General features: G+C 38.2%; 1 protein-coding gene across 2 annotated transcripts in view; it reads left to right on the top strand.

The window, feature by feature from the left end:
* The window catches only part of TRA2A (transformer 2 alpha homolog), a 45,262-nt gene extending 39,794 nt beyond the window's left edge, over nt 1-5,468 (top strand). For both annotated transcript variants that reach the window (XM_075922207.2, XM_075922208.2), the window contains 4 exons: nt 3,271-3,386; nt 3,864-3,980; nt 4,606-4,673; nt 4,888-5,468. In XM_075922207.2, the coding sequence (XP_075778322.1) occupies nt 3,271-3,386; nt 3,864-3,980; nt 4,606-4,673; nt 4,888-4,898 (312 nt within the window). In that variant the 3' untranslated portion in view covers nt 4,899-5,468. The remainder of the gene's footprint in view (nt 1-3,270; nt 3,387-3,863; nt 3,981-4,605; nt 4,674-4,887) is intronic.
* Nucleotides 5,469-12,064: the final 6,596 nt, after the last annotated feature.

A 12,064-nucleotide genomic window follows, 5' to 3' on the forward strand; every position in this document is an offset into this window, starting at 1 on the left:
GTAAACTACTAAAACTTGTTTCTGTAGAATGGTGCTCTGTTTGTTGCATTATCTTCTAAAAGCCTTGATGATTTCAGGTCCTCTAGAAACATTTTGGAGAGAAATCAGTGTTGAAATAAAGGACAAAATCAGCAGGGGAAAACCGCCTTCTAAAAGAGCAGTAAACAGTGATGCTTAAATCCAAAATTCATTTTTAACAAAATTCCTCCTTAAATTTGGTCATCTTATTAAAGATTTTCCAAACATTCAAATCAGTGTTTTCCCTCCTTTTGACAAGAAACGTGAAAACAAATTTCTGATTTGTTTTTTGAGATTTCGTACTGTATAGATGTACAGTCCTGTATGAAAATGTTATTACTCCAAGTGTTTTAAAGAATGATTAACTTTGGGAAAGTAAAATTAACATACTTTATTATATACTTCACAGTAACTAGTAAATGAACGTACATTTTGAGAACAGATACAAAATAACAGTACAAATAGATGTTTGAGATACAGAAGTGCAAAACTATCAACAAATATTATATTAGTATTCCTAATGTGTGTCCCTGGTAGTAATGCCTGTGCAAATTTAAGACACTCACCTTTGGATGAGGAAGCAGGGATTGGAAACAGATTTTCAAAGGGGCTTTAACTCATTTTGCAAAGATCCTTACATGCCAAAAGCATTTCATGAACTATCATTGCATGAGTTTTTCTGTTAATTGCTTTGTGCTGTTGATAGTGTTTAAGAAGAGTTAAAAAAGGAAATTGCTTTAAAATTATATTTAAAATCCTGACAGTTGATGCTGACAGTTCTTTCAACCATAATTTTTGTGTAGTTATTTTTCAGGGAGGTGTTGGGTAGGAGTCTGTTTTGTTTTTGATAACTTTTTTTTGCAAACATTACACAGGCCACTCAGGTTTTCTGAAGAGCTGTAGAATTAAAAATTAAACTGTAATTATTTTTCTGTAAGTCAGGAGCCCCCAATCCAAAAAAGTTCCCGATCTGTTCCAGAAAGGAGAGGCACCATTTTGAAATAGAAGTTCTTTTTTCTGTAGAGTTCTTCAGTTAAACAAAAACCCCAATCAAAACTCTGTACTGTATTTGTGAACTGTAACTTCAACCATATTTGTTTTGTAAGAGTTGACCAAAATTGCTGGTGCATATTTCCTGGGTTTTTAAAATGTCTTCCATCTTAATATAAAATAACCCCACTGTTTATAATTTAATCAAGTGTCTGAGATACGCCATCAAAATGTATACCAGTTGAGTTCTAATGTGTTGCTTTTTTTGTATGGTTGTGCATCTTTGGTAAACAGCATTTTGATTTTATGTCTGTACAGGAGTAATTTAAAAGATTGACTTTGTGCCCACTTCAAACCCTTGGCTGCGTCTAGACTTGCAAGTTTTTCCCTAAAAGCAGCTGCTTTTGCAGAAAAACTTGCCAGCTGTCTACACTGGCCGCTTGAATTTGCGCAAGAACACTGACGATCTAATGTAAGATTGTCAGCGTTCTTGTGCAAATACTATGCTGCTCCCGTTCGGGGGAAAAAGCCCTCTTGCGCAGATATATTTGCGCAAGAGGGCCAGTGTAAACAGCTAAAAAGTGTTTTGCACAAAAAAGCCCCGATGGTGAAAATGGCAATCGGAGCTTTCTTGCGCAAAACCACGTCTAGATTGGCACGGACACTTTTCCAGAAAAAGTGCTTTTGCGCAAAAGTGTCCGTGCCAATCTAGACGCTCTTTTGCGCAAATGCTTTTAACAGAAAAACTTTTCCGTTAAAAGCATTTGCGGAAAATCATGCCAATCTAGACGTAGCCGAACTGTTTATATGTTTAAATCTGATATTGAAAGAGTGAGATCTTGCTCATTTTCCTCTCTTGGTTTTACTCTGCTGTTTAGTGTATTAAATCTAGCTATTATTTTTTTAACTCAAATAGATATCACTAGGTGGCGATATACTCTAGATGTAAACAGCATATTATAAATGAGCTAGCTAAATGGAATTAAATAGGTTAGTGGATATTTATTTCCAGTTTAGTAGGGATATAAACAGCAATCATGTGGATTCTTGGAGATTCCTGTTGCACCGATTTAACATTAAATTATAAAAAACAAGAATGGGGGAGGGGAGTTGTATGGAAAGGGAACCATTTTGTATTCTAATTTTGTTTTAATGGTTACAATTTTAGTTCTCTTCGGTCAGTAAAAATTTTTGTATATAATTTAAGATCGTTTTAAGTGTGGCATGTATTTAACTTAAAGTACATACAATGTGTGGCATGCTAATTTATTTAACTCACATAGGAGAAGGAAAATATAATCTAATTCAGGTAAATTAGTTGTTACTATGAACTGATAGCCCAAAACCACTTATAGCATCTCAGAACGCCCCTAGATGTAAGTGGACATAAATTACTGCAAATAACATTTAAGTGTATAACATAATAAATATATTTAAACGGTGGTGGTTAATTCTGATCTTGTGTTGACTGAAGCATTCAGATTATAGTCACGTAGTTCTTTCAAGTGCAATTTTGCATTCCAATTTGCGTGATTGGGAGTAGGGTTAGGGGCCATTGTATTGATTCAACCCAGAGTAGCAGGGGGGCCAATGCCTGTGTGCACGGGTTCCAAAGCCCTTTGTAGGGGGGCGCAGCTTTCCTGAACAGACCCTGACATGTACCCGTTTAGCGAGCTACGCAGAATGCGAGTGGAGAGGCAGGTTGTAATTAGGTATCCATGTAGGCTGAACCCGCCATTTTATTAAGCAATGCTGGAGTAGGTCCTTGTAAGGGAGATGGCAGGAGGCAGAGAGAGCATGAAATGGCAGCCGACTAACAGTAATCCGGCCATATGCACCCCGTAGGAAGTCACTATGCGCGCGCGGCTTCTGAATGAGCTTTCCCCTCCGCTTCGGGACAGGAGCAGGGAAAGATGCAGTTTGTAGGGAGAGCTGCTTTGTTGCTTTTTAACTTTTTTGTTGGCTACATGTCGAAGTCTGAGGAAAGCGTCAGTGTGTTAATGGCTAGCACAGGGATCGCGTGTCACGTAACTCCAGCGCCCCAGTGCAGGCAGAGCGCTGCAACACTCCGCCTGTGACGGGCGCGTCCGCAGCCGGGAGCCGCTGTTCGCCACAGCGGGGCGGTAGTGACTAGCCTCAATGAGAGCCCGTTTGTTCAGGCTTGCGCCGCTTACTGGAGAGCTTCGCTCTCATTTTATCTCGTGTTCATTAACTAGCGTAGCAGCTCGCGAGTTAATGGCCGTGCCCCTGTCTTCCCTGCAGGCGATGGAACATGCAAATGGCATGGAACTTGACGGCAGGAGGATTCGAGTGGATTACTCCATCACTAAAAGAGCGCACACTCCCACCCCGGGAATCTACATGGGCAGACCAACCCAGTAAGCAATTTCTGTCTCTGTAAACGGACCTCAGAACTTGTTTAACTAACTACCAGCACTATATTGTGACGATTTAAATCTTGTTTGCCTTTTTTAAAGCTATTCCTTATCTCTGATATATTTGCATGCACTCCGGATGGGTTTGTTGCAGTTGCTCTTGAAGTACTCTACTAAATCCTGGTTTATTAGATTTTTACTCAAGATTAACATATCTTTGAGAGACAAATAGCTTACTGATTGAAGAATATATTAAAAGCAAACAGAATGGGGGAAAATTTGTTCCAAGGTTCTTTAATGTCTAAACCACACCCCTCTCTGTTCAATTAATGCACTTAGTGATTTTCTTTAAATGTAGAATCTAGTGCATCTGAGTTACAAAGGGAATAGTTGTCACTTGAGAGGATGCTGAAGATAATTTTAGAATTTAAAACTAAGACAAATTCAGACTTGATGCTTCCTTTTTATTTTTTTAAATAGCAGTGGAGGTGGAGGTGGCGGCGGTGGTGGAGGAGCAGGTCGACGTCGTGATTCCTATTATGATCGGGGATATGATAGAGGGTATGATAGATATGAAGAATATGACTACCGGTACAGGTAACCAGTTTGGCTCATCATTTGATTCTTGCAATTTATTAAAGTTTTAATAAAAGTAAGTTGCCATGGGGAGTCTTCCAACTCACTAATTTCTAGAGAAATAAGTGGGGGAGAAAAGAAAACAATGTCATTAGGCAGCTGGAGAATAGGCTAATATAGGTGAGGTAACATGAATGGATGTAAATCATAAGGGTGTAAATAAAAGTCAAATGGGGATTAAAACAAAATGGGAAATGTCCTATTGAAAATAAAAGCCACCAAAGGGGATGGTTAAGTATGAGGTTAAATCCATTTAAAAATATTGTCTTTCTCTTTCGTCGAGTTGTTTAGTTAAACTGAATTCTGTGGAGATAAGGACTTGTTTTTACATGTCTGCAGAAGTTCAATAAACACTTGGAGCATCATAGAAGATAATAAGCATTGTCTCAATAAATGAATACGTTTAAATATAATACTGAGACTAAAGCTAGGAGTGCCGTATATATTTCATTGCGAATCACTACCAAATCAGATTTAAATCAACTATACAGTTCAAGTATTCCAGCATCATGGGGAACAAGTGTATCCTATAGAAGTGATTGCAAATAAGGTGTCCTAACAAAGTTAAAACTTTTTCTCTTTAAAGGAGACGATCACCTTCACCTTATTATAGCCGATATAGATCACGGTCAAGATCCCGCTCCTATAGCCCAAGTAAGTATATGAAATTAATCTGTAATGAACCATTCTAGTGCATCTGGACTTGATATGTTAGTTTTAATGGAAAATAGATTTGTGATCATTGAGAAATCTTGAATACGGCAACAGAATATTCACCTTCGTATAAGTTGGGCTATTGCAAGTTAAAATGTTTTTATATGGTAAAATTATTTTTATACTAATACTGTCTTTTTTTATTATTTTTTAGGACGTTACTGAAGAAAGGAAGAATTACAATTGTGGACTTGATTTTTAAATAAAGTTCTTCCCTTAGCTTCCCTTTGGTCTCTCCTTCTTTTCCCCTCAAGTCTCTTTCATAAGATCTTTGGTTCATTTAGAAGATACATATTTTCAGTTGAAATATTGCTGTTTTCCACCCCTTTTTATTGTAATATTCTTAAAGTCGTAATGGTTGTAGATTTGTGTAGTGAAATATCTTTAAACAAAATTAAATAGAAATCCGAAAGTGTTACTACATTTTGTAAAGTCATTTTGTTTTTGTTTTTAAAACTATTGTACTCTTGGTTAATCTAATGAGGAGAAGAAAACACTGATTGTTTTTAAAGCGTGCGTGTGGTGTGTAATATACACACTTAGATACTTGAATATAAACCTGTGTTTCCAAATAACTTGTTAATTTTTCTGTTAATGTTTGGTGGTTAATTTTTGAAAAACAGCAACACTCTGAACCTCTTCTGTAATGACAAATTTTTCTAGATAGTCATGAACCCAACAGGTTTTGGTTAAATTGCTTTGAGTGTACAATATTAAAACTATAGTAAAATTCCATATTTGGTTCAACTTCTTTCAAAACAGATTCGTGTACATTGAAGATAAAGTTGTGTTTTATAGATGAAAGTTTCTAGACTTCTATTTAGTAGATAATTTTTGAAGTTAAGATCTATAACTCTGATTTTTTTTGTTTAACTCAAAGTAATATTTCCCCTTAATCAGTGCAGAAAAAATATTTATTGAACATAGCAATTAGTTCTATAATTTGCTGTTCAGTGAAACTCAGGTTGGTATTGCAATGATGGTTAAAGAAGTTCTAGTTTTCAGCCCTTCTGGAGTTGCCATTAAGGATAGAAAAATTACAGTTACACATATAAAGCTCCTCTTCCTCAGAATAAAGTTAATTACACCTAAATGGATTTCCATGTCTTCTGTTCTGCATTTACATTTTGTCCGGATATAAAAAGATAATCAGACAAGTTACCATTTGATAAAGGATATTATAATTTGCTTTCATGTGCATTTTCAGAATCTTACGTTGCATTGTCTTGCGTGAGAATTGGAAACCTACTGTTATGCTAAGAGATTTAATTTATCAAAGAGTGGTGAATTAGATTAGATTTTTAATTTGGCAGGGAAATGCATCAAAAGCCATGGCTGGAAGATGAAGCAATACAAATTCAGATTAGGAAACACAGATTTTTAACAGGATAATTAACCATTGCAACAAATTACAGTACCAGGGAAGTCTAATGGAATTTTCTTCTTAAAATTGTCAAATCAAGATTTGATCTTTTGGAAAACATGCTGTAGTCAAACAAGTTACCAATTTCAGTACAGGAGCAACTGTGTGAAATTCTTTTGAGATTTGGACTGTTTTACAGGAGCTCAGTTAGGTAGTCTTCTCTGGCCTTAACTTTATGAATAAAGTTGTTTTCACATTATGCATAAAACAGTTATTCGGTGATGTCCCCTTGTGCATATAGCTTCCTCCAATATCCATGAGTTTCCCTATCTACGATGCCTGTGAAATGGAAAGAGCTGGTATTCTATTTCTGAAAAGTGTTGTGTTGGTCAAAAAAAAATGTTGCTCAGTCTGCAGGTCAGATAAATTAGTGAATTGCAATTCAAGTTTGACCCCATTGTTAACTTGGAAGAGTAATCAGAGAGGAGGAGAATTCAGTCTCCCATTTTCACACAGAAGGATGCCATATATGCTGTTTGGATACCTTTCTCTTTAAAACCAGGCTTTGGACAGTCGGGCCACTGAAGCAGCTTTCAGCTACTATTGGCTAAATTCTAATCAGTGAGCTAGAGATGGGGAAGATCCATATGCCAAGAATCAGCAGAATCATTAAGCTCTCATGACTAGATTTAGATTTCACTTTATTTGCATTGACTTGGTATTTCTGAAAGAAGTGTTACCTGGCTAATTTTTTCCCCATTCAAGTAATTAAAAACTTACAATTACTAATTAACACAGGAAATTAATTTACTTCATTTTTTGGAGTTTTGACTTGTCTAAATTTTGGGCTGAAATTAACTCTCCTTTTAATTCCAAAACTGTCAGAAACTTCCACAATAATTACTTTTATGTGCACAGTGCCTTAACTGAGGTTATCAAAAGAATGTTAACAAATTGAATTAAACCTCAAACACTGCTGTGAAGAAATGAAGTAATAAGCCATTTTACTGATGGGGGGTGGAGGTTGCCTGCAAGAAAAGGAAGTGAGATTAGAGTTTAGTGACACCTGTGAAACTCTCATTGCACTTACATTGCTGTAATAGTGGAATAATTCTGATGTGCAAGGAATCAAATCCATTTCCAATAGCTATGGCTAGTCCTACAGGGCTAACAAGAGTAAAACGTAAGAATTGTTATAAAGTAAGCAGACATGACACTAATGAAGGAGTGGATGCTTTCATAGAGTATTGATTGGAAGTTTTTCTGGGTATAATGCTTATGCATTACCAGTCATTGCATGAGGAGTTCTTGATCATTAATCTGTGACTTTGAGGCAGGACCAAGTTCTCAGAAAAATGGTGGTGGTTGTGTCTAAATGTTTGCTATCAAGGGAAATAGCTTTACTAAAACTACCATTTTGAAAATGCCTTACATAGTAGATCCATACTTTATGCTTGAAAATTTGAGTCTCACCACATGTGAAGCATGTAAATTATATTTCTTAAACTTGTTGGCTGCGTCTAGACTGGCATGATTTTGCGGAAATACTTTTAACGAAAAAGATTTTCCGCTAAAAGTATTTCCGCAAAAGAGCGTCTAGATTGGCACGGATGCTTTTGTGCAAAAAGTGCTTTTGCGCAAAAGCATCCGTGCCTAGTATAGACGTGCTTTTGTGCAAGAAAGCTCTGATAACCATTTTAGCCATCTGGCTTTCTTGCGCAAAAAATTAAGGTGCCTGTCTACACTGGCCCTCTTGCGCAAATATTCTTGCACAAGAGGGCTTATCCCTGAGTGGGAGCGTCAGAGTATTTGCGCAAGAAGCACTGAATTCTTACATTAGAATGTCAGTGCTCTTGCACAAATTCAAGCGGCCACTGTAGACAGCTGGCAAGTTTTTGCACAAAAGCAGACACTTTTGCGCAAAATCTTGGTAGTCTAGATGCACCCGTTAATTTTAACAAGCAACATGCAAGTTATGAAATAGTCTTAAGTGTTCAGCTGTTCAACGTTTTCAAAAATGTTTGGCTAAGATCTTCTGTTTCTGAGATCACCAAAGGGACTGACTTGGTATGTCCATCTCCTCTTCTGTTTATTAAGTTCTTTGTTATTCATGTTACGTTTTACTAAGGGGATCAGTAGTTCAAGTATGTCTGTTTCCAGCCACCGTTAGTCTTCATACTGGCCTGTGGTCTCACTGTAGAGGAAGGCTCCAACTGTTACTTAATAATTACTTTGTTTGGTCACAGTTAACTTGAAGTGTTTGGTCACAGTTAACTTGAAGTCTTAAGTGACATGGCAGGAGTCAACTTCTCTTCAGGCACACAATCCTCTATGCAATAATGTTGGCTTCAAATATAAAGGAGTAGTCTTGGAGTACCTTAGAGACTAATAATTTATGTCTCGTATCATGAGCTTTTGTAGGCAAAACTTACATCCTCAGATTATGTAAACTTGTATGATACTATATGTAAACCCACTTTCTCAGATGAGCAAAGTGAGTCAGGATACTGTATATACATTTTTGTTAGTCTCTAAGATGCTTCAAGGTTACCTGTTTGCAAAGTAACAGGCTAACACAGCTACCCTTCTGAGACAGTATAAAGAAGCTTAGAGTCAAGCCATTCTTCATCTGCGAAGTGGGGTGGGGTCTATACCTGTTTTATTCTCAAGCTGGCAAAAGGGCTCAAAGGCTAGAGAGGAGTCTTTCCTTCCCTCCCCCCATTTTCACATGACACAGGGAGTGTTCAGGGCTGCCTGTGTCCAGAAAAACAGATACATAAAGAACTAGCTTTCATCCCAGGACACTCAAGAAAAGCAGATTACTTGGGAAAGATCCAAGGGTCCCTCCTAACGGGGAGCTTAACTAACTTAGGAAAGTAGACTCAGATTCCAGGACTTCCTTACAATTCTTTCTGACAACAAAGGAATGCTACCACATGCCTGTTGGATTAGTCTGCTCCCAGTTGAGGATGTGCAACACACAGTTGCCCCATGGAAGAACAATTAAGAAAATCATGTCTGTACATAATATACCACTCTTGCATTTCCCCACAAGCTTTTTTAGACAGAGTAATAGTTGCTGAAACAGACTAAAAGGCAATGGTACTGAAAGAGTCAAAAGTGGGCAGTCATTCTTACACACACATACACTCTGCCCATGTGCAGGTCAAGTTACCTAAATCAGACATCAAATCAGAACCAAATACTCAGGTCAGATTCTTTCCATCCAGTTATTTTGATACATTAATTAGTAATAGAGGAAAGGTCTCAAAAGCAAGGGTAAGTCTCCTATTATGCAAGCTAGGATTGTTGCAGATTTCTCCACAACTTTGAGATCTAAATTCACACTTAGAATAACATAATGGTTGAACAAAAACACACAATTTCTAAAATGTGTAAGTTGCAGATGTAAGGTAGATAAACAGCTGTACCCTCTGCAAAATGATTGCTTCTTAGCCATGTGGTTGGAAGCTATAGAGCTGTATCACAGATAGTTGGCAGTGATGCCCAATATCTGCACATCCAAATGAACATTCTTCTATGGGGAAAAACTAAGGAAGGTGACAGCTAAAATGAAAGAAAATAGAAAATGTTACTAAAGCCTATAAAGTATATAAGAGGCTACAACGTTAAGTACAAGTTAAAGGTGGATTTACAATACTTCAAGGCTACGTCTAGACTGGCATGATTTTCCACAAATGCTTTTAACGGAAAAGTTTTCCGTTAAAAGCATTTTCGGAAAAGAGCATCTAGATTGGCACGGACGCTTTTCCGCAAAAGCACTTTTTGCGGAAAAGCGTCCATGGCCAATCTAGACGCGCTTTTCCGCAAAAAAGCCCCGATCGCCATTTTCGCGATCAGGGCTTTTTTGCGCAAAACAAATCAGCTGTCTACACTGGCCCTTTTGCACAAAAGGGACTTTTCCCCGAATGGGAGCAGCATAGTATTTCCACAAAAAGCACTGATTTCTTACAGTAGGAAGTCAGTGCTTTTGCGGAAATTCAAGCAGCCAGTGTAGACAGGTGGCAAGTTTTTCCGAAAAAGCGGCTGATTTTCCGGAAAAACTGGCCAGTCTAGACACAGCCCTAGTGATTGAGCTCTTGTGTCCCTCTTAGCAGGCTATTAAGAAGTAGGCTGCAGATGTGCTACAAAATCCCAACTGCCCCAGTTTGTCAGCTGCTGACATTTCTGGACACAATGCATGCAGACACAATTCAATTAGCATTGTTCATCAGATGAGCAATCCATCCTAATCAAATGGATTGCTGAGAGGAAGCCATGGCAGAAAGTAATGCTCTTCACAAATAACTATAATCCTTGATATGTTGGAACAAGTTAAACTTCTCCCAGGGGGAAGTGCTGGCAAGAGGTGCTCCCTACAAAGATAACTGTGGATGTACCAGTGTTGCAGTGAGGTACCTCCATGGGTCTCGACACATCATGGTAAGTGGCCCAGGAAGAAACAGCATGATTAAAAATTGGAGTTGAGACAGTGGTCAGTGCTGTAGGAGACTCTTTACCCTCAAATGAAATTTAACTATTCTGCTTCAGGTCAACAACTCAGCCAGCTTAATCCTTCATATTTTATTCTCTTCAAACCCTCTGGCTGTGTCTAGACTGGCAAGTTTTTCCCGCAAAAGCAATTGCTTTTGCGGAAAAACTTGCCAGCTGTCTACACTGGCCGCTTGAATTTCCGCAAGAACACTGACTTCCTACTGTCTAAAATCAGTGCTTCTTGCTCCTGTTCGGGCAAGAGTCCTTTTGCGCAAAAGGGCCAGTGTAGACAGCTCAGAATTGTTTTGTGCAAAAAAGCCCCGATCGTGAAAATGGCGACCGGGACTTTTTTGCGGAAAAGCGCGTCTAGATTGGCTAGATTGCCAATCTAGACGCTCTTTTCTGCAAATGCTTTTAATGGAAAACTTTTCCGTTAAAAGTATTTGCGGAAAATCATGCCAGTCTAGATGTAGCCTCTCTGTGAGGGAAAATTTGTGTTGGATACCCGTGTCTAGTACTAGGTCAGCTGTCACATTGGCTTGCAGAGTTACCAAACTCTCTCCACAAGAGAGCTGGAGTTCAAATATACAGTGCGGATGGGAGAAGCCCATCAGACCAACTTACTTGTCTCAAACAGTTATCAAACTGCATTTTTCTTGACTGAGGTTCTAAGATACAGCGACCACAGAGAGTCACATGCTCAATCAAATATACTACAGTAGACTTCCGATAATCCGGAACCTATGGGACCTAGGTGGTGCCAGATTATCAGATATGCCGGACTATCAGGAGGTAGTGTAAGATGGTTATATATATATACTGTATACATTATATACTGTATATAAAGTGTTCTTAACCCTTTTTATTGTACATACTGTATACAGTATACTGTAATGTTTTAGTTTTTTAAGTCTTTTTTACCCTTTTTGCTCAGTTCAGCTGCTGCCGCTGTTACCTTGTGACTCATTTTTTGCCAAAGCTCACTCACTAGGCTCTTGCCATTTTGATGCCAGACTACCAGGAGTGCAGGACTATTGGATGCCGGACTATTGGAGTTTTACTGTATTTGGTGTATGTCTGTTGTTGGCATGAGTAGCTCAGAAGAGCAGACTGAGCTAAAAGATTTTTATTGCCTTGTGTTCTTATGGTACCACGTGATTCTTTTACTTCATGGATATATCTGTATACGCACCTTGGATAGTTCAAGCCTGCACATAAGTTCTGAGATGGGGCCCTATGTTATGCCAAGAGCCCTGCAATGTTCAAGTTAAATGCTCAGATTCTGAAGAGCTGACTTATCTACAGTTTGGTTATTCTTTTTAGTTAGTGGCCATTCTCCTCTAAATCAGGAAGGAATCAACAATCTGGAGGATGGCTGCTTCAATAATATTCATTCTCAGTATGCCCTTATCATAAGTCTGTAGGGCTACTCTATGGAGTGTGGTTCACACCTTCACAAATAACAACATGCTAG

This window comes from Pelodiscus sinensis, chromosome 2 (genome assembly GCF_052426305.1).
Source record: "Pelodiscus sinensis isolate ZL-2025 chromosome 2, ASM5242630v1, whole genome shotgun sequence".
Lineage (NCBI taxonomy): Eukaryota > Metazoa > Chordata > Testudines > Trionychidae > Pelodiscus > Pelodiscus sinensis.